The sequence below is a fragment of the Brienomyrus brachyistius genome, chromosome 15 (assembly GCF_023856365.1).
Source record: "Brienomyrus brachyistius isolate T26 chromosome 15, BBRACH_0.4, whole genome shotgun sequence".
Lineage (NCBI taxonomy): Eukaryota > Metazoa > Chordata > Actinopteri > Osteoglossiformes > Mormyridae > Brienomyrus > Brienomyrus brachyistius.
In genome coordinates this window covers 15,599,104-15,621,600 of record NC_064547.1, presented here as the reverse complement: position 1 = coordinate 15,621,600, position 22,497 = coordinate 15,599,104, and the positions used below count along the sequence as shown (strand labels likewise).

The window sequence follows — 22,497 nt, the reverse complement described above, 5'->3', positions numbered from 1 at the left end:
TAATTTGTCACTAAACCGAAGGGAGTTTCTGAGCCCAGGCTCACCGTGGTCCACTGCAGGAAAGGCGGCAGGGAAGATCAACACAGTGCAGAACGTGTACTTCACATGAAGTTTTATTTTCAAAACTTCAAACACATTTCCTTTAACTACATATTCTTACAAAACAGGGTGCAGAGGGGCAGATGTTCGAACACATAGTTTGCACTTAATACTCAAATGGCTCATATTTCAGCAAATCTAGCCTTAATGTGTACCTAAAGAGAAAACACTGTAATAAATATATGGAATACTGTTGCAAACAACTGTAATTATCAACATAATCTGCTTATTAACCAGTTATTATATATAAGACATTCATTTAAAAATTACAGCTTCTGGTTATATTTGCAAGTATACAGGAAACCAAACCACTGAAAGATTTTTTTGTCTGTATTAGATAAGCACAAGCTCTATAAAGATTGCATCTCAATAATTCAATAATTCATTTTTACAGTAACAGTAGCTGTCATCGGTTTGGTCATTAACCTTTTTCCTTAAACCAAAATTACACACACCAGGTAATAACTCGCACCTCCACCACACTCTTAGACAGGAAGTAGGCCTTTGTGACATCCTGTTGTGGGGCTTTATGTGGGAAACAGTGAGACAGAGCGTCTACTCTGCCACCTCCAGCACAGCCATCTCTTCTGTAGGGGGCTGGCTGAGGGCCTTGATGTCATCTAGGAGACCAGTGGGCGTCAGAATGTGCGACGACCCTAAAAAGACCAGCAACAATGACGGTGTTCCAAGCAGCCAGTTCTAAAAACGATACATGGAACTGAAGGGACGGTCCGGGCACCAACCCATGATGACCTCGCAGGACTTGAAGGCCTGTGTGACTTCGTAGGCACAACGCATCTCCGAGTAGCTCATCCCGCCGATGATGAAGACGATGAGCCGGGACCTGGCGCGCAGAACCTCCTGGCTGCTGGACTTCTGCTTTTGCCGGGCGCTGTGAGAACAGGGAAGCAGACTGCTGCAAAGACCTACTGTGGACCACAGCTGCTTCTACCGGAGTCCAGCTGTGGAGGGAGTCAGACTTTCCCAGACTCTGCACCAAACATGCCCACTATGGGAAACTCTTAAGATTATTATGTATGTTGCCCATGTTTCTGACTGTAACTAAAGTGAAAACAAAAGTTGTAAGGACACATGAAATAACTAAAAGGGGAAACACCTACACATTCTGTTTCCTCTTGAAAAATTCACTTTTTACTACTGCTTCCTGTGCAACAGGGACTGTTGTGAATCAGGCAATGAAATAAGCTTGCAAACAGGAGAAACCCCCACTTTTAAGCACATGTAAGACCTGCTTAAGTAAGGTGCCACACATGCAAACAGCAGCTGAAATTTGAACCGATGACCTTCAGTTTATGGGCCTGTGTCACCTGATCCTGTCAAGAAGATGCGTTCCTACCTCACCACTGCAGCGCTGTGCCAGCTCGCTGCACTCTCCGCCTGCTGGGGCCAGTCTTTGGCATCCAGCTTATTCTCTAAAACGTCCTGAGGTTCGAGCAAGAACAGCCGTCACACCTCCACTGAATGTCATTAAAACTCACTGGGTGGTGGAATAAACCATTCATTCCATGTAGTACTGTCTACCAGGGCAATAATCTGCCACACAACCTGTAATTATAGTTTCATCCTATAATAAGAGACTAATAAGCTTTAAGAAGAGACTAAATGGCTGGTGAAACGTATTTTCTTCTTCAATAACCTACAAGTATTACAATTCTAGGTTGAAGAAGAAGGTGTGAGTTCAGACCAATAAATGTACTGCAAGTTTGAAATGGGCTTAGAGCCAGTAGTGTAGTGATGCTTGTTAGCCTCCACTTAGGTAGAGAAGTGGTCCTTTAGAGGTCATGCTTTCTCAGCATAAGAGACATTAGATTTTCTCACGTGTCCGTTAAAATGCACCATGCCTGTGTTTCACACAGGTTTGACCTTGGTGTCTGGTGACTTCTAGGGGGCCAGTGAGATTTCCAAAACATGCTGACCTCCATCACGTCTTTAATGACCGGCGTCCAGCGAGAGAGGTTGTACTTTTCTTCGCCTGTGCGGTCCCTCCGCGATGCTTTGCGTGTTGAGAACAATGATAGCTGGGGGGGGAAAAAACAAACATATGCACATGTTTATCCATCCATTCTCCACAGCTATTTACTCAGTAGAGCAGCTTCTCCAAACCCAGTCCACGGGGAACCCCGGACAGTCCACATTTTTGCTCCCTCCCAGCTCCCAGGCAATCAGGAACACCGAATACCTGTTACAGGTGTGCTGGGGAGCTGAGAGGAAGCAAAAATGTGAACTGTCCGGGGTTCCCCGTGGACTGGGTTTGGAAACACTGCAGTAGAGGGGCACCTAAACCGTTTTTGGACTGAGAGTGGGAACCAGAGCATGCAGAGGAAGAGTGAGAGCAGGGCACTGTGAGAACATAAAACACTACAGTCACCTTAAAATCCACACTAGTAGGTTTATATGCAAAACCCCCAAATGACATACCGAGGAGATGATAGGAACTCCAAGCTCTCTCCAGTTCAGGATGTACTCCATCGCATCCTCAGCATTAACGTGCTGAAGGAGTTTATTCAGGTTCTCTTCAGTTGTCCCTAATGGGGAAAAAAAACACAGAAAGTACAGGTTGAATAAAGTAGTTATGCAGCAAAAATGAATGGCAATCTGTAATTACATTTACAGCATTTGGCAAACACTCTCAGCCAGAGTGACTTGTATAAACGCTTAGACGTCTCTATCAGTGAATAGCATGTTAATATGTGCATTCATTTCATTTGACAACATCACATGCAGAGCAACTTAATGGAAGAATTACAAATTATGTATGTTCCTTGGGATCTGAACACACAACCTTATGGTTACTCGCACAGTGTTCTATTTGTTGAGTTACAGGAGCATACAAGAGAAATGTCAGACTCGGTGGTTTTCTGAGAGCTGTTTGTGACAGAAAACTGCATTTTCAGTGTTAAAAGGGAAAAAGTGTGTCATGATTGAAAGCAAACCGTTCAGGCTGAAAACGTAAAGCAGCACAGCACGGATCTTGTCTTGGGTGGAATGAGGATTTAGCAGCACAGGAAGGAGGGTCCTCATGGGGTCCTTTATTTTTTGACCGTCTACATCAGTGCCTGTGGCCAAATCCTGAACAAAAGGAGCAGTCCACTTTTCATAACGAATGTTTACACCTATTTCTGTTTAAGAAACAGCCTGAATGACCTTTTGAATATTCATTACTCATATAACTCTGAGCATCGCAAACAATACCAAGTGATTTCTAACTGTTAATATCCATCCATCTTCCACTGATTCATAACCAGAGGTGGGTAATTCAGGTCCAGAGAATAAAAGTCCAGACCGGGATTTCCTTTCAGCCAACCAGCTCAGTACTCTGTGACTCTCTATGCTCAACTGGTTGGCTGAAACAAAATCCCGGTCTGGACTTTTACTCTCTGGACCTGAATTACCCACCTCTGTCCATAACAGTATTATACTCCTCTATATTTCAAAGCCTATTACACACTAACTGTAGAGCTTAACTTAATGCTAAGCTAACATTTTTTTCAAAAAGTTTTAAACACTACCTGTTCAACTTTACACAGTTTCTCCACATTCTTCTGAAAACGGTTCATACAGTCCTCTGTTAATGTGAGGTGAGTAGCTTTCTGCAATTAAAATGAAAAACATCAAGTGACCTGCAACATCTCGCACATGTCAGGTTCAGCACACATGAAATAACCAAAATCTTCAAAGTGGCCAAGCCATGTACTGCAGACAGCTAGTGAATATTAACTGAATTCTTGAATTATCTACTGGATAAATGAATCATAGCTGAAGAGATTCTTTAATATCATCACTTCCCAACCCCACCCCTGGAATACAGTTGAACCAGTTTCAGTTAGCTTGCTCTGGCCTGAAGAAAAATTGGAGAATTCCAGAAACAAATGGTTTATAAGTTTCAAACCGCAAGTACAGGCTGTAAATCCGCCAGCCCAGTACAACTCGTCCCCCCTTGTTTTCAAACCCACACTTCTCATCCAGTCTGCCTCTAGCGTTCGCCCTGATCATTCGCTGCCTTGTTAATGCAGTGTTTGTTCTAGAAAAATGTATAAAAATCATGATTGTCATTGCTCCCTCCGAACATATTGGTCAATGTTACGTCGTCGCTTGAGAATTAGCCTAGATCATCAGAATCCCTTTCATTCGAGAGAGTACCAGTACTGTACAGTGCTGCAAAATAATGCGCAATGTACTTTATTAATTGATCAAGGGCTATGAAACAATAACCAACAATTGTTTGAAAATGTATTATCAAAATGAATAATAAAAGTGTTCGACGGCCTATAATGCTTATAAACGTCCTTGAAGCTTCAGTTATTTCTGAAAACAACTTGGAAATTAATCTTCAGCAAATACGATTATTAAAATTTTAAAAGATTATAAAACGATTCAGTCAATCGGCTTCATGAAACTTCATTAATCGAAAACATAAGCTGGTGTAAATAACACGACGATTTGAGAAGAAGCAGATACACATGATTGTTTTGTGTGGCTGCTTGAGAACAATTTATGGTGTAAACAAACGAGCGCTGAGAACAAAATATCAAACCTCAGTGTAGACTGAGCCCCCCTCCCCCCCCCCCAGCCAGAGAAACGGATGTCAGCACCAACCTGTGCAAGCTGCTTACGGTGGTTGGGCATCCTCTGCATGAGCTGGGCCAGACCACTGATTGACATCTAAAAAAAACAAAGTACAACATCAAATAAGCCGCTGCTTGAAGCTGAACTCGGATCAGATCGAGGCCCTTAATGTTTGACCTTTTCATCGTTCTGTTTCCTGCTTGCAGAGATCTCCTTCAGTAGCTTGGGGATCTGTCTAAAAGTACGACATTTCCTGCATAAGTAAAGTTCAGAGCAGTACAGAGCAAATTAATCGACAAAACATATTTATTTCAGCCTGTAGTTTTGACACGCTTACTCAGAAACATCTGCGATGTGCAGGTGTCGAAGTCGGACCCAAAGGTCGTCGCTTTCGTTCAGCTGCGCCTCCTTCATCGAACCGTCCTTATTGCGGAACCTGGACAGCCAACGAAAGTCAAGCAAATCAAGGTCAATGTGAAGAGCACCGCCCTACAGGTAATACTGCAAGCCAGCTTCTGCTCTCAGAACACGCTTCAGAGACTGGATACATTTAAAAGGAATCAGTTTTGTGATTAACGGGCCAAGTGGACAGACTTGTATGTGTCGTTCTCTATTGGGATGAGGTCGTAGGCCATGGCTTGGTATGTGAGCTCATGCAGGACTGGAGTGACTGGATCAAATCCTCTTTCCACTATGAGCAGCTGGGCTGGCGTTTTCCCCTGTGGTGCAATAAGAATGATTGTACACATCAGAGAGATCATGGAGAAACGCTGTTAAGGCCACATGTTACCTTCTTCTGGCCTTTCTCACTCTCCCGCTCGTAATGCTGCGTCAGCCTGCTGTCTACCAGCTCAGCCAGCTTCTTCGCATTATCTACCTTCAAGTCCCTAAGATGACAACATGGAAAAACACATAATAAAAAACTGAAATAGATGCACTGACCTCCATCCATTCATTTATCCATCCCTCTTCCAACCACTTATCCTGAGCAGAGTAGCACAGGGAATGAGGCAGAGACATTTAGGACAGGATGGAAATCCATCGCAATGCACACACACACACACACACACACATACATATGCACACACACACACACACAAATACATATGCGCGCGCACACACACACACACGTGCGTGTATTTTTACACAATCACTTGACTGTAAAACAAAATGAAATGCACATGATTACTATAACGTGCAGTTCTACGTTTTTGCAGTGAGGAAAAGAAAGGAACCCTGCAGTAACATTTGATGGGTCTTTTACTTCTTGTATCGGATTCCAGGATACTCCTCCAGTGCGGCACAGAGAGTGACTATCTGGTCTGCCACCGCTTCCAGAGTCCGGACTTTGTCTTGGCTGTGCGGATTGTAGATGTGCTGGAAGGTGTCAGGATTGTCACAGGTGAAGACCTACAAAAACGGAGGCACCAAACGAGAGCTGGGGCGACACCACAAACCTGCGAGCGCTTTAACTAATTAGCCACACTCATTGCAAATGCCAGTATGCCACACAGAACAGGACTATACACTGCAGTCGGGAGAAATGGGCGGGGTTAGTGTATGATGTCAATCACTGCAAATGGGAACCATTAGAGTAACCAACCAGTCATGGGGTGGTCAATGTATAATAATCCCACCCCCAGTGGGCTTTGCAGCTACAGTTGTCCCTTCACTGCTACGCACAGGTCACACATAAACAGTAAACAATAATCCTGAAAAACAGTCATGTTTAACAATGATGAAACAAGAAGCAAAGAGAGAAGATTTCATGTTTGAGAAAATTAACATTCGATTATCATGTTATTTGGGGTGACTTTTAATAAACTGTAAAACTTACTTGAGACTCTTGGGGCAAAAATGAGAGGTTTAGCTCCTTACAGACTCGTATAAACTTTGCGCAGTGCAACTTCATTTTGTCGAAAACTGGATCAGGGCAATCTGAAAGTGTAAGGGTGCAGTTATCACCAAACACACCTTGCTGACGCATCTATGTGAAATATATCTCATGCAGTGAAAATACTGCCAATTAGTGGACTGTTTGCAGCTTTCAGTACGGCATGATGGTTTTGAATATCATCTCACTGACAAAAACAGAAGCAATTCACTCTTTTCAAATACTTCCTTCAGGGTTCTTTTCACCAGTAACAGTATCTGTATAACAGTCTTTGGAAAACCACTTCCTACTCACACTGTCCTTACAGCAAAATACTCACAGTCGGTGAAATACACGTACGCAGATTTATATTTGGGTTTGGGCGTGAAGTCGGCGATTAACACATCAATACACTGGAAGAGAAAATAGAAACACAAACCGGTCATTTTTCCTGCAGTAAATCTATCAATAAATTCACAACAAAATTCTTGAAACTATTCTTTTGTAACTGAACTTTCACTCCCTTAGACCCGAAGGGAATACAAAATGTCTGCAAAATTAATAAGGAACAAACCTTTTCATTTGGAGAGATGAAGTATATAGCTTTCATTTCTGGAACTGGCTCCCGGCTTTTATAGAGATCTTCAACAACTGTGAATGAGATGCACTTTAATTGACTGATTGGGCTTAATGACACAAACATGTCACCTTTATAACTTAAAACCCAAAATTCAGATTTGGATAAAAAAATAATCCCAAAACTGACACCTGCATTTACTTATAACATTATAGGTGCTACAACCGCTGATAATTGTGTGTTGTGTTCCTACCCCCCACAATACATTATCTATTAACCAAGGATTTTTATTTCAGTCTGAAGCGTTTCATTCCTGATTTCGTAATCTTACCGTCCTCTGCATGCTTTACAGCCTTTCTCACTTTGGCACGTTTTACATGCATATTCTGATGCATCGTGTGTATATGCGCACTGCAGCCTTAAGCCTAGGCTGCGCGTTACGCACCCCTGCAGTTAGATGGATGGATGGATGGATGACGGATGAATGGATTTTTACTAACTGTAACTCACTAGTAATGCCTTCCGACATCAGGTCAGACATACTGCAGCATGAGCACAGCAGTTTGGTGGTGAATTGGTCTAGAATCAGCACCTGAAATGGCACAGAAAATACCACTGGATCATCTGGCCTGTTTACAACCAGCTGTAGTTACAGACCATCACTTAGAGGAAAAAAGAAAGAAGATATTCAGCATTTGTGTATATCAGCTTAAAAACAAAATGAAAAATACCTTTCAAAATATCTATAACAGGACCAACAGACATGCCCATCTGTACTATACTTTATGTAAGTTTGGTCTCCGAGTTTTTATAATATTTTTTCCAATGCGTTTCAGCTACTGGACGTCTGAATTTCCTTGAGAGTATGTTTGTATACATGAATAAACTATCTATCTTAAAAAAAACTCAACTAGAGTTGAGTCAACTGGAAAATATAAAATCTATATGGAAACGCACATTAAGTCAAACACAATGTTCAGCATCAGAATGTAATATTTTGACACTTGCACGGATCCCACCTTCCATATTTCTGACTTTTGACAATCTGTTATAATGCTGTCTTGGATTCCTGTAAAGAAAAAACAGCTCTGATGAATAATGAAAAGGTTTTCCCTGGTTGTAATTGCCTACACTCATAGACAGTAATGGAAAGTTATGCCTAATTGTATAAGCATATACCTGTCATTCATACATAGATGCAAACAGCTCTACCCGGCTCCAGTGTAACTGCATGGTGCTTTATTACCAGTCAGCGCCCATGATACGCGAGCGCACGCCATAGGCGACCCTGAGTGTGAACTAACCGGCTTAAAAATTGTTCAACTATCAAATTCAAAAAGCAATTCAAATTTAAAAAAAAAAATCCAAAATGATCATTTAAGTCATGTACTTATGACCCCGACTCACTCTTTTGCAAAAAGAAAAGAAAAAATATATATTAGGAATTTTCCAATAACCTGTTTCCTTACAGCAACAATAAGACTTGTGTTACAAAATACCGTTTATCAATGAGTTACGACCGCTGAGTTCGTGATCATTTCCAAACTTCCCCGTCCGTTTGCGGTGCGGGAAACCTGCCGCAGCCGCCCCAAGCGCAACGCCGCCGGCCGCTCAGTGCAGACACGCGCCTGGGGGGGGTCTCCATTTTACCGCGGACAGCTCGGTCACACCGCGTCCAAACTACGTCCGGGAGCCTGGGAAGAGCGACAGTCACCCGAACTTACTCTGCCAGACGACCCTCTGCAGCCCCCGGTTTGCTTCAGCTGCCATCTTACTTTCCTTTCTTGTATTTCGTTTTTAAAAGCCCCGGAGGTCCGTGAACGCGGGGCGCGCCGCCGGGCAGCTCTGACATCACGCAGGAACGAGCGCAGACGCCGGGATGCTGCACCGGCGTCCACCTGCTGGGGATTAAATGGACATCAAATAAAACCGAGTATCCAAATGCTGTTTTTATACCAGTCACAGCGCATAACATCCAGCTTCTTTACACATGCGTGCTACTAGAAAATATAGGCTAAATATTTTTTAATAACGAATTTGCATAACGCAATATTGATATTATCATACGTCATATAAATGTTTCACATACTTTACTTTAATATTTTGGCATATAAAACAGAAATGGACGTACAACATTTAAAATCTATTTTCCTATAAATTCTCATGCGGTATGTATAACTAGGTCCCCAAATGATGCCCTGCGGACGGAGGGGCGCAGACATACCCCTCTGTCCGCAGGTAAGGCGCCCTGGACAGAAGCTGATAGGCGCCTCGCTTGCGGGAGGAGGGGTCACATATAAACAATCTCAGCTAAAGCCCTATCGACGATAGACCGGTGCGGTAAATGGAAAGAAAATAAGATTAACGGGGTACCGCGTTTATTAACAAACTGGAAAAAAGTATAAGACCAGAATTAACAGTTAATTCATGTCAATACCTTTGGACATTTGGGGGAAAGCAAATACTGAAGGCATGAGATCTATGGGTTTAAAGTCGCTTGTTGTTGTTTTATTTGGGATGGTTTCTCAGGTAAGATTAATCTTTGTAAAATAATAACCAAATGATACTCCGCGGTGCGTGCAGTCGGTACTCCGTCTGTGCATTTGTGGTATTTAAATGAAAACGGTTGCGGTGAGACGGTATTTCAGTGGGTCGCTATATCTTCGTAGGGTAAGAATAAATGATTAAATAGAACATGGGGTTTTTGAACTGCACATTCTCAACAAGTGCAAGATGATCCAGCTGACAGGTTAAATCAAAGAAAAATGTCAGACATGACAAAATCGGGTTTTCGTTTTCATTCGTAATAGCAGCTATAAAGGTTGTATGTACTAATATTTTATTTAATAACATTTTAGATATTCGAAATTTAAAAAGTTATTTTTGTCTTTTATTCACAGATAGCTGCTCAAAATGGTAAGTTATGATTTTTCAGAGAGAACATTGGGCTAATTAAAATAACTATATATAATTGAATGCAACACACACACACACACACACACACACACACACACACACACACACACATATATATACAATACATATCTTTCGATTTGACCTATTTGTGGTTATGTGTGTTCAGCTGTGAAACACAATGGAAAGTCCCAAACCTTTGTGATTGTAACACAATAACATGTGATTACACTGTGTAGGGATTGAGATGTAATCCTGTAATTAAATGTGAGCATGACTTTTTTACAGGAATATTCCTGTCCTTGTACACGGTAACATCGAGAAGTGTGACGGTCCAGTGGACTAAGGTCCCTGGCGCCAGTTCATACAAGGTGAAGGCTACCCCGAAAGGGTCCCCGGAACCGTCGTCTTACTCACAGTTTGGCGGAAACTTTTTGGTGGGATCCGTTAACTCGCTCAAGCCGAACACCGTCTACATAATGGAAGTCGAGGCTGTCGATGATACTTCCAGTGTCCTGAGCCGAGCTGAGATAGAAGAGCTCACAGGTAATTTCTCAAGTGAACCTACTGCATATTTGCCAATATGCATAAACATGACTAGAATTCATTTTTTATTTATAAAAATAGCAAAAGCAAGAGCCCCAAATGAATAACATAATAATAGTAGTAATAACAGTAAACAAACACTTTAAACAGTGATTTTATTGGTAATTATTTGCAAACAATCACTTGTATATTATTCACAAATAAAATCTGACGTAATAATAGGTTGCCACACACCTGGGTAGCGGACTCTGTTATGAAAAGTGCTGTGCAAAAAATAAATTGAATTGAAATGCTGTAAATATAAATGATGTGTGATGCTGTACAGCCCCGGATGTGCCTGCCATTTCCAAGGCCTACTCGAAGCTCAGCAGCAGCGTTACAGTGGAATTCAACGCAGTGCAAGGGGCCGGCTCTTACATTCTTCGGGCCGAGTCGGAATCTGCCAATTTCTTCTCCGAGACCGAGGTGTCAAGTTCCCCGGGGACTGTGCTCAACCTTCAACCCTACACCGAATACGTGCTCAGTGTTATGTCCGTCAACAGCGGCGGAAGAAGCCAGCCGTCTCTGCCCCAGAAAGCAAAGACAGGTATTGTCTCCAACCACTACAGTTGTGCGTTTCAAAGAAAGTCGGCTCAATAATACAACAACATGATTGTTCTCTGGGATTTTGTTTACTTCACTCAGCGGTTGGGAGTCCTGGTCCTTCAGGGACTGCAGTATGTGCTGGGTTTCTGTCTTCTCTGGGGTTGTAGTTACTTTTGTCAAACTAAGTGAATTAAGTGAGGCTCCAGATGGGTGAAACCCACAGAGGGTGACACGTGGGGGCTTCACTAGGAGGAGGTTTGCACGCTCATGGCCAAAGTGATTGGTCACGTTTGTTGCGATGGGATTTTAATTTCCTACAAGTCCGTTTGATATTTTAGGAACTGTATGGACTTCAAATACAGTTAAATATTCAACCTTAAGAAATACATTTGTAGTCCTCAGAGTTATGAAGGTGAGTAACAGGAGAGGGTTCGCTGATATAATCGTGTACCAGATCAGGCTGGTTAAACTAGACCTTGTTATACTGCAAAATACGGTTTTAGGAATTATGTTCGACAGGTGAAACGGCATCATATGATTATCTTTCCTACAGTCGTGTTCCTCTTGTTATGTAAACTATATTAACAATATTACAACCCAGAGGACACAGTCGTCATGCATGCTGAGGCCTTGGTTAGTTGGTTAGGATTTCTGGGATTGAGACTCGATGCCCCCCCTCTGCCCGGGATGCCAAGCTGCAGTGAGGCGTCTGCCAGATAATCTAGCCTTGACTTGCGGAATAGCAGTATTGGTGCTGGCAGCTACTGAAAGTCGGAGCTATTTGAAGACAGTGAAATAGCAGTTTCTCATCCTTTATTTACAGTGGAATATTACTGTTGGTAAGGGAAAGGAATGGGGAGAAAACGAGGCACAAAGCAAGTATCTGTCTCAAGTATTTTCTTTGCAAGGGTGCATGGAGAAATGCGGGATGATGGTGAACCTGAATGCAGGTCTGAAGTTCATCTGCTTAGACTTCTTCCTTTTTTCTTTGATGGAGTCACACATTGAGTTTTATTTTTTTCATTCCTCCGATGCAGTGGCTGGGATCAGTGCCTTCCACTGGACAGAACATTTCCACCCTGTGGTGGTATCTCCACAGTTCTGCTGTTATTTGTTCACAAACTTCATGCTCCTTGTTTCTCAGACATTTATGGTTCCATGGCTTTATCTCACCTTTGCATGCTTTCCTTCCACAATTGTTGATCATGACTGAGTTCCCACACACTTGGCTGTGCCTCTCCAAATTTTATGATTGCACAGATTGGAGAAGTTATTATTTCCAGTTTAACCACTGCAACCGTCTCATGCAATGTCCTGCCTTCTGCAGTGTTGGCAGCACCGCAGCTTATTCCAACCTCACCCAGCAGCAGCACCATCCAGCTGCACTGGAGTGCAGTGAAAAATGCAGCGTACTATGCGCTGGACATCATCATGGAGGGCTCCGGCACACGTACCAGGCTCAACACCACCGAGCTCTCCGTGAACATACCCAATCTGCAGGCTGGCACCACCTACTGCACCAAAGGAAATGCCTTCGATGTGGGCAACATCCCTGGCGATGACATCACTGTTTGCCAAATCACTCGTAAGGAATCTACAGGGTCCACTGTATTGAACGCTAACGTCACAAAGTAACATATTATCTAACAATCATGGTATACTTCTTACCTTTGGGAGTGTTGCAAGGTCAAGTCAACGTACAGTACTGTGCAAAAGTCTTAGGCGGTTAAAGAAAATGTTTAAGGCTGTTTATCTATGGAAGTATACATTTGCAAGGAACACAGAACATGCAATCTAACCTTTAAACAAATGAACAGCAACTACAAAAAATAAACAAGAATGTCTTCTGTTCTCCAAAGAGTTACTGATATCTTGCTGAATAGTTAGATGAACACCTGTTTGGTTCCTAAACCTCTACTCAGCGGCACTCCACCAGTAATTAATTAATTAATGTAATTAGTTAAATAACTAATTGAGGTATCGATTAGCCAAACAAGGTGGGGTAGTGACTGAGTAAACAAAACACATTGGCGTATTGGACAGTTGCTGCAAATCCCGGGTGACTTTAGGAGAGGTTTGGAAATGGCAACACTGACATAGTTTGACAGACATAATGTCATAGTTTGACTCCAAAAAAACAATGATTTAAACATCGTTTTCTTTAACTGCCTAAGACTTTAGCACAGAGCTGTCATCTCAGCTGTATGATGCAAAGCTCATACGCTGAAAGGAAGTATCTTTTCTCATTGATCATAATGCAGAAAAGTACAATAGAATGTGAAGATGTAAGAAGCACACACATAGGACAATAAAATACAGACTTGGGAATAAGATGCAAGACAAAAATGTATAGACAAACATCTATTCCTGAAATGCATTGCTGCTCCTGACAGATCATGGCCTCGAAGCCTCTGCTGTTCTGCTCATTAGTTGTCTGCCTGCACAGCTCCCCCCCCCCCACTGATTTCGCAGATCACGCTGAACTCAGGTAACCCCCAGGGGTTAGTGGTGAATTTCGGGAATGTGCAGGGAGCAGACCGCTACGTAGGTCTGAGCTCCACTGGCAGCAACTGCACCTCCACTGGCAGCCAGTGCACCTTAAGCCCAGTCAGCTGTGGTCAGAACCAATCCATCACCATCACAGCTATAAACCAGGCTGGCCCCAGCAGCCCCTCGAAGCCCGTGATCTTCATCACTTGTAAGTACCTGGTACCTCCATGCCACCCAAGACAGGCTTCCTGCTTTGTCACTGTTATGCTCTTGTCCTTTCTATCAAAGCCTATTGTCACACTGCAAACGGGTCCAGATCTGCGGCTGGGCTCCATTCTGACAGCCAGTTCATATGCTGAAATGGGCGTATGTTGGATTGGGATAATCGACTTTTAGGTGTGAGAATGAGGCGTGTGAGGCTGGGCTGGTCGTGCTGCTGTACAGCGCAGTACCTTCCGGCAGTAACTATCGTATGGCGTGCGGCACAAACTAGAAAGTGTGGAGCAGCTGTGCAAATGGCCTCCCGAAATTTATTTTCACATTTACTTAATTAAAAAAAAAACTTTACACATAAGGACAAGTTGCCGTAAGTTTTATAGGTTCTAAGTCAGGGACAGTGCATTCCATCATGCTTTGTGTTATTTATTTACATATCATGTTTTGTGTCATTTATATGCGGCAAAAAGCACGACAGGACACGGCATACGATTATAGCAGAACCTGCCATAATCTATGAATGAGCTTGATGAGAGATGCTGATTCTCTCCCTGCCAGTCCCCTGCTCTCCACAGACTCTCTGGGTGGAAGAGTCGGTCCCTGGCAGCTGCACGTTACAGTGGGGCGCAGTGACCTGGGTGGAATACTACATGGCCTTCATCAAGAGGGACGATGGAACCGAGGAACTCTGCAATACCACCAGAACCAAATGCAGTTACACCTGCCAGTGTGGCTTCACCTACTTCATGAACGTCTTCGCTTACAACAGAGCTGGTTCTAGTCCTCCAGGCCAGGTGCTTAACTACACTACGTGTAAGTGAGAACATATGTGGCACCTACACCGTTTTGAGGATTATGAGAGTAATCATGTATTGTTTATAAACTCTTCAGTAAAAATTGGTTTTATTCTAGTCTAGATAGATTTCAAGTCGGCATTGTTCCATTAACCAAGGGGAGCAGTTCACATCTTGGTAGATTTGCACTGTTTTAGTGGTGAAATTATATTTCTTTCCACTATCCCAAACACATCCTGTTTGGATGAATTGCTGACTGTAATCTGCCTTTAGTGTGGGTCTATGTTTGGCTCTGGATCACTGTCAAGCCATAAATAATTTAACGTGGCTGGATTGAGTTTCTGTTTGACACACTAATGGACGTTCATGAAGATAACAAGTGGCTGGAAAGCTGGAAAATATGTGAGAGGTGAAACAAGGGAAAATGTTTGTCGAATGTCCTGCTCTTCACAAGCTGAAACAAATCAAATCGGATGGGAAGAGGTTACTACCCACCGCCTGTGTGTTCCTGCAGTTCCCTGCTGCCCCAAGAACGTATCCGTATCACTGGTTTCCCCTGAAACCCTGGAGATCACGTGGGCACCCGTCCGTGGGGCTGAGGTGTACGAGACCAGGGCCGTCGGCGACTCTAACCTCATCCTGTGCAATGACACGTCGCCAGTGTGTGCACTGTCAGACCTGAGGTGCAACACCAGGTACAGCATTGTGGTCTGTCCCTGCAGTGAACGTGGCTGTAACAACAACTGCAGTGCAACAACTAAGGAGACAGGTAAAGCACTGAACTTTTAGGTAGTGCGGTCAAATATTGCGTGGCATACATGCAAGATATGTAATATGTGCAATATAAAATAATATAATATGTGGTCATAGTATGATGTATTGTATTGGTTTGATACCACTAATCCGCGGTATTGAGGAATTCCCATAAACATAAGGAGTCAGTGAATGGTCCTGCATTAGAAGTCACTGTTCTTCACTGTCTTTTTCACCCTCTCCACCTGAGCTCCCTGCCAACCCATAATCACAAGGATCCAACAGCTTGACCCGTTCGTGGTGAGTGTGTCTTGGAGTGCCAGTAACACAGGCGCCATGTACACGGCTAGTCTGCTGGAAAAGAGAGGCTCCCATACGTGCAGGTCCACGGGGACGTTCTGTGAAGTCACCAGCTTGCCCTGTGGCACCGTCTTTGACGTCAGTGTGGTTGCAAGCACTTCAGCGGGGTCCAGTTTTCCCAGCTTCACAGTGCCCCTGGAGACAGGTACGGGCTGGGGAGCTGACAAGTCTAGAGATGGGGGCGCAGATAAGATCCAGTATGTCATTACTCTGTTTTGCATTTGCAGAACCTACACAAAGCGTTCTGTTTGCTTATGTTGAAGTTGTAAGATGAACCATATCAGTCTTGAAATGACTCTCCCTTTAGTTCCCTGCTGCCCGGAAAGTTTCACTGTGACGCAGGTGACTCAGGCCATGACTAATGTCACCTGGTCACCGGCCACTGGGGCGAAGACTTACATCACCACGCTGACCTCGCCACGTGGAAATGCCAAGTGCCAAACACTGAGCACCAGCTGCCTGATGGGATGCATCACCTGTGGCACTAACTACACTGTTTCCATGGAGATCCTCAGTAGCACGGGGCACAAATCGTTGTGTACCTATCACGGATTCTCTTCCAGTGAGTAAAGAACCCACATTAGATTTCTGCACTAGAAATCAAGGCAAAATGGTAGCTTACTGTTTGTCTAACACTTACAAGGTCGTGGGTTCAATCCCACCCAACACCTATGTAGGTGTGGAGTTTGTATGTTCTCTGGTTTCTTCCTTTGATCCATAGAAATGATGATTAGCTAAAATATTGCCTCTAAACTGCTCATCCAGGGTGTCCCCTTCCATGTGTCCAGTGTTTCAGGCTTCCTCTGACCCTAAACAGAGTAAAAGCTATGATGGATGTTAATGGCAGATACATCAGAGCCATGCTAATGCATAGCGGTTACATCATAATGCTTAAACAGCACCAAGATCAGGCCAAGCACACTGGGCCAAGTTAAGAGCCAAATTGATCGAATTTCTGCTGCAGCTGAAATAACTGGAGTGCTTCTGTTCCCGTCTTCATTAGCCACCTGCTGCCCCTGGAGTGTGAAGCTCTACCGGATGACCAATAACATCATCAGGGTGTTCTGGCATTCCTCCGGCTCCCAGAGCACGTACATAGCTGACCTGTACGGCAGCGTCTCCAACTACACCTGCACCCCACAAGCCGGCGCTAACTTCTGCGATGTGTCTGAGATCATGTGTGGCGACGTTTACACAGTGGTCGTGGCACCTCTGTCAAATGGATCCAAGATCAAATTTTGCTCCCAAAGGATGTATTCAGGTAAATATCATCTGTAAAAAAAGTTAATATTAATTATTATATCACTGCCTTCCCATCTTTTGAATTATAATCAGCCTTGAGGGGCCTAAAGGGACCTGCTCATTTGTATTGAACTGTACCATCTTTGAAAAAGATAATCTCTGCTTAAACAACTGACTTGTTATTCTATCATTGCAGTATCCTGTTCTGGAAGTAATGTAGGAATGGGTATGTATAAAAGTAATAGATAATATGTTTACATCTGGAGAAATGTGAAATAAACAGTACACCTATACTCCCCTTATCCAGCTGAAACTGAATTCTAGAAACCATTCAAATTTCGTGATTATTTCTTATGGGGAAAATTATAAATTGCTCCCTGTTCCCCCCCCCAGCTGATCCCCTAAAAACTGCCAGCACTCAAAAATGTCCAGTTAAGCATGATAAAGAACAATTGAAACCCCAATTATCTAATTAGGACCAAAATCATATAAATATGGATTTGTGTGTTTATATACAGACGTTTTGTAGTGCTGTACATTAAGTTTTGTAGTGATACCAGGGACATTTAATAGTCTATTTTATGTATTGATGTGAATTGAATGTAATATGAAAGAGAAAAAAATACAATTTACATACTGTACTGTGTTTTACCTGGAATTTTTATTTGCATGAATTTCACATTTTTCTCGGATGGTTTTGCTGTTTTCGTTGAGATGCTCGATGTGTATTAACATATATGGTATTTTAAGGCAAAAATTTGAATAAGGGGGTATAGGTATATAATACTTTCGATGAATTAGTCCAGTGTACTGTATTTTGCCATGTGAATTCTTTCATTATTATGAATTTAATCATGTTCTTTTTTCAGTAATTTATCGTGGGAAGAGAAGTTTGGATTAGCGTATGGTATGTGGATCGTGTGTCTGAGACACGTAAACAAAACTCTGATGAACTATTATATAAAATCACTCTCTGCAAAATGGTGGCATAACTGTATTCGTGATTTCCACTGTGCTGCCTTTTATATTTAGTTTTGGGAAATATATGTAACCAGCACAGCAGATGTTTGCTGAAATTGATTATAAGGATTTTTGTGGCATTTTCTGATCAAGTACTAACAACTGAGAATGGTTATAATATGATAATATGAATTGTTTTTAAAAGTGCTCCATTTCTGTCCTGGAGTTCAGCAATTCTGCAAATCACTATTATTGTATTTTTTAAAGCTTCTTTTAGAAAAAGCCTAAAATAATCACGTAACTTTATGCACAGCACAAATCAGAGAGTGTTTATAATCATTCATGATTTATATGTGTGCTCTGCTGTTCCATTATTTAGAGCTCAGTAACCTTTTTAAGGTTCTTTCAAAGCCTAAAACCATTGATAATCTGTGTAAGAGCGTTGGGTTTGTCCAGCCCCTGAGCACCTAGGTAGCTCACTGATGTTCCAGTTGACCTAAACGCTGCAGGGGAACCATTCCGCACTGGAGGACTGTGATCACCATCTGGTGGTATATATTTTCATATAACCTTTGCTTTCATCCACAGAATGTAAAGGGACTGCAAACAGGTCGGCCAGACAGCATCAAACCGAGAAGCCGCCACATATCCCTCTCCTGTCTGTTTTGCTTCTTTCTCTCAGTTTTGCAACATTGTTTAAAGTTTCCCCAAAAACTTTCCTTTTATACATTATCTAACCGTGTGATAAACTACTTCTGAACCATTTCATAATAAGTAAGACCTTGTGACCAAAAACACAAGACAGCCATACTTGTGAATAAAAGTGATTTTTTTTGGGACTGTGCATTTCTCTCATAGTGATGCAATTTTAGTTTGCAAACAATTGATAATAAAGCAGATATACAATTGATTTGCATTAAAGAAAAACTCTTTTCCTCATTTTGGAGTTTTTCCTCATTTTGTAATAATCAGAAACCATTTCCTGAGCTTGATATGTACAAACATCTACAGCAGTCTGTCCCCCAGCAATAAGCCACATAAGAAAATGTGACAAAAAGACAAGACATTCAGAACTAAAGACTCACTCTTCATTAGGATGATAATAAAGAATTGAACAAATACAATGTTTTACATTTCCTGTTCTTTTAATAAAACACATCCCTTGCATAATATTGTTGTTTGAGTCATTAACTAAAACAGGACAGAACATACATGTGTGTTTGTTTGTGTATGATGCCTTGAGGAATGAAGGACTCAAGGACAGGCGTGTTGGCGAAACAGGAAAGGGTTTTATTGAAGTATATGAACAGGGACTGTAAACAAACAGGATCACTAGGGATCAGAAACAGGAGGTCTAGAAGGGCACAGGCAACAGGACAGTACAACGTCAATGACTGGACTGGGGAACAGGAGAGGGAAGCACGTATATACGTCACAAACGAGGGAACTAACAAGAGGCGGCTGGGAGTGATTAACCCGAGGCCTAGGAATGAGAGACAAGACAAATGAGTAACAGGCGTGGAGTGTCAGGATCACGCCAGGGAGGAGACAGGAGGGTCAGGTGTATGTGGCGGGCAGGATGCGACATGCATATATATATATATATGCTAAAATTACATTTTTAATTCTTTATACTATACATCCTCATTAATGCTTATTTTTGATCTTATGTATTAACAGGTTTTTTAAAATTGTAAAATGCACCCTAAATTATGTATTAATACATGAATAATAAATAAAATGACAATACAATATGTTTTCACAGATCCTTACCTAGGTAATCTGCACATTTTTAACATGGTAATATTTATTAATTTGAAACTCCCAAGAAATATTTTTTTTGTTTAACTTATGACGTATAAAATACAAACGACATTCTTTTAAAGTCTGATTCACAAGCAGGCCTATTTATTTGCCACCGTAGGCTGAACTGCTGAAGGTGGAGTTGGTCTGGATGGAGCTTTTCTAAAACACCATCCATGCACTGTAGCACAAGTAATTAATCCACTGTTTTTGACGTCTAATCACCTGAAGGTGTTGTAAGAGACTGGTGAGATATCTTCCAGAAGTTTAACGTATCAGCAAAACAAACCTGGCATTCCCTGTATACATGAATATTTACCGTGTAGCTGCATAAGTAGGTGTTCTCGTTTAGAGAATTATTTGTCAGCAAATACTGAAAGCTGAATACTGAAAACATGATGCACTTTTACCAAAAACAGAATAAATGTATGTGCATTTTAATAAATATCACATGAGCATTGCCATAGAAGGAAATTATATTTAAGTGTTACGTTTTCCATAAGCCCACCATAAAAGCAATGATTTGACAAAATCATCGCATCACAAGCATTCGTTTTTAACACAGAGGGACTGTAAGAAATCAGTTTGGCTCAGGCAAAGAACATTGCAGCTCTACACATCTGACCATTGTCTAAGGAGCAGCTTAAATTTCCTGGCTGAAATTAGGGGGCATATTCACTTTCATATTAGCTTCATCCTTTCTTATGTAGTGTCAGGAACTAGGCGCTGTTAATCCCTCATTGTCGTTAGATAATAGGCTCTCTTACAGGCAACCGCATAGCCCACATTAATACACCGAGGACTTCAGTTTAACCAGCAAATACAGACCCCATTATTTATGTTTCGAACCAATAAGAACCAAATAAGATTTTACAACCAGAGGATAAACATCGGTTCAGAAAACCGGCTTCCTAATTCCCAAAGCCATGTGTATTGCTATTGGTCATGGTTTATTTGCAATTCAGAGCCCCCAGTGTTTCCTTGAGGTACTTCCAGCCCTGTATTGCATGTTACGATAAGATCAGACTTTGAAGAACTTAAAATGTTCTGTACAGTAACTTTGGATCGCCCGGTTAAAATCAGTACTTACATGCTTCTGTTAAGTTTGTCTTAATGCTGATGGAAACGCTGTTTCTTCATTCTTTCCGTTTGTGGGCACTAGGAGAAACAGAAACATCACACTCCCCCAACCCAGGGTTAAATCTGCAAAATTCCCTTTTACAGGCTGACAAAGTGAGTAAAAATGAATCTGGGTAAAACCAACAAATTGTCTAATAATAATAATAATAATAATAATAATAATAATAATAATACCCACGACGCAGTAGGATAAGTGGTTTGGAAAATGGATGGATGGATACTAATAATAATACAATAAGGTACCAGATCATCAATCCAATTTTTCTTCAAACTGAAACCTTAACTTCTGACATTTTGAAAGCCAATAGGATGCATCACAAGAGAAAACAAATAACTGTAATTATCTGTAATATTTAGACAAATCAGAGTCCATGCACTTGAATGTCACGCTCTTATGCACACTCATTGGCCTTTGTGTGTGTTTTCCTCTACTGTGATACCTTTAAGCCCAACGGCATCAGGAGGCCACTTGTCCCCATTTCGTCAGTACTGATTGGTTCCCACGCAGTGGCCCTACCTGTGCATTAGCTCAAAGGGATCCAGAACACCTTTTGTATCTGCCTGCCTTGTATAGAACTAATTGAATTCCTGCGGTCATTGTCAAACATGGGATGGTTGCGAGCATTGACCTTATTCTTCATAACGGCGTTTCTGCCTCAGGTAAATGTGATCTTAAATTTCTTTCTTTCTTTTTTTTAAGTGCACATTTTTAAATATTATGCTCTAAGTTCTTTTCTTGCCTCTGTAATTTTGGTTATATCTTTTTTTTCCAGGTTTCCCGCACAGCGGCCAATCTGGGTACTTTTTTTAAAAATCTAAATATGTATTGATAAGTTAGCTGTCGAATTTGTAAATCCATAAACTTTTAACCAATAGCTTTTTATAAATTGACATGTTTATGCAGTCTACAGTAATATTATACAGTCACTGTATGTTTCCTTATATATTCTGCTGAATTTCTGAAATACAAACTTTTATTAGTCTATCATATTATATTCATGTAAAATGTACATATTTAGTATTAATGGGATACTTTGATTTTGTTTTGAGGCTATATTAATACTTTAAAAAAATCTCATAGACTTTAAACCAACATAGCGTACATTTAATTAGACCGCGATAGGACAACCGGGAACCGAAACTGGATCGATGGATTAATAATGATTTTGTTTGGATTAATACACGTCTGCTTAAGGGTTTTTCCCCTCCATTGTTTCAGATTGCCCCGTCACGGCCATTAAGTCCACTTCAGCGTCTTCGTTAACAGTGAAATGGAATAAATATATTGGTGCCACGAACTATTTCCTGGACCTCCGGGTTGTGAATGTTACAGATGTCGCCCCAGTGGTGGTGACACTGCCCGCGTCCAGTACAGAAAGGCTGGTTTATGGTCTCAGGCCGGCTACGACCTACAATGTAACTGTAAAGGTGTTCCAGTTTTACCACGTCAGGTGTGTGGGCACCAGCATAGCCACCACAGGTAATACATGATGGTCTGCCCGAGTGCTGATGCTGAAATCTCTTCCTCGTTACCTATAACTTGTAATATTATGCGATAA

The 22,497-nt window shown here is 41.8% G+C and overlaps 3 protein-coding genes across 6 annotated transcripts in view; 2 read left to right on the top strand and 1 right to left on the bottom strand.

Moving 5' to 3' along the window:
• Positions 1–97: 97 nt before the first annotated feature.
• LOC125709177 (syntaxin-binding protein 3-like) lies at positions 98–9,032 on the bottom strand. 2 transcript variants are annotated; one of them, XM_048977361.1, is made up of 19 exons: positions 8,861–9,032; positions 8,156–8,205; positions 7,647–7,728; positions 7,134–7,210; positions 6,900–6,972; positions 6,524–6,624; positions 5,951–6,096; positions 5,477–5,573; positions 5,281–5,405; positions 5,024–5,122; positions 4,864–4,921; positions 4,717–4,782; positions 3,630–3,710; positions 3,054–3,189; positions 2,539–2,645; positions 2,037–2,138; positions 1,457–1,542; positions 843–991; positions 98–755 (listed from the first exon to the last, which is right to left on the bottom strand). In XM_048977361.1, exons 1-19 carry the CDS (start codon positions 8,904–8,906, stop codon positions 655–657), a joined length of 1,782 nt encoding a protein of 593 aa, XP_048833318.1. In that variant the 5' UTR covers positions 8,907–9,032; the 3' UTR covers positions 98–654. The 2 variants fall into 2 exon arrangements, with proteins under 2 accessions (XP_048833318.1, XP_048833319.1); XM_048977362.1 differs by having other exon boundaries at positions 853–991.
• Positions 9,033–9,451: 419 nt separating this feature from the next.
• LOC125708745 (fibronectin type III domain-containing protein 7-like) lies at positions 9,452–19,165 on the top strand. Its single transcript, XM_048976506.1, has 14 exons — positions 9,452–9,665; positions 10,037–10,052; positions 10,338–10,595; positions 10,921–11,181; positions 12,508–12,765; positions 13,627–13,878; positions 14,445–14,699; positions 15,195–15,449; positions 15,684–15,938; positions 16,101–16,355; positions 16,797–17,054; positions 17,232–17,261; positions 17,905–17,942; positions 18,584–19,165. The coding sequence occupies exons 1-13, from the start codon at positions 9,564–9,566 to the stop codon at positions 17,934–17,936; spliced, it is 2,487 nt and encodes an 828-aa protein (XP_048832463.1). The 5' UTR covers positions 9,452–9,563; the 3' UTR covers positions 17,937–17,942; positions 18,584–19,165.
• Positions 19,166–20,448: 1,283 nt separating this feature from the next.
• Positions 20,449–22,497, top strand: part of LOC125708743 (uncharacterized) — a 33,513-nt gene continuing 31,464 nt past the window's right edge. For all 3 annotated transcript variants that reach the window (XM_048976504.1, XM_048976503.1, XM_048976502.1), the window contains exons 1-3: positions 20,449–21,598; positions 21,712–21,736; positions 22,158–22,418. In XM_048976504.1, the coding sequence (XP_048832461.1) occupies positions 21,545–21,598; positions 21,712–21,736; positions 22,158–22,418 (340 nt within the window). In that variant the 5' untranslated portion in view covers positions 20,449–21,544. The remainder of the gene's footprint in view (positions 21,599–21,711; positions 21,737–22,157; positions 22,419–22,497) is intronic.

Excerpts from the sequence above, each read along its gene's own strand:
- LOC125708745 (XM_048976506.1), top strand. The coding sequence starts at position 9,564 with ATGTCAATACCTTTGGACATTTGGGGGAAAGCAAATACTGAAGGCATG. Across the intron at positions 10,596-10,920 it reads TGAGATAGAAGAGCTCACAG|CCCCGGATGTGCCTGCCATT; the intron begins GTAATTTCTCAA and ends GATGCTGTACAG. Across the intron at positions 15,450-15,683 it reads TGCAACAACTAAGGAGACAG|CTCCCTGCCAACCCATAATC; the intron begins GTAAAGCACTGA and ends TCTCCACCTGAG.
- LOC125709177 (XM_048977361.1), bottom strand. The coding sequence starts at position 8,906 with ATGGCAGCTGAAGCAAACCGGGGGCTGCAGAGGGTCGTCTGGCAGA. Across the intron at positions 7,211-7,646 it reads GATGTCGGAAGGCATTACTA|TTGTTGAAGATCTCTATAAA; the intron begins GTGAGTTACAGT and ends TCTCATTCACAG. Across the intron at positions 4,783-4,863 it reads GGAAACAGAACGATGAAAAG|ATGTCAATCAGTGGTCTGGC; the intron begins GTCAAACATTAA and ends TGTTTTTTTTAG.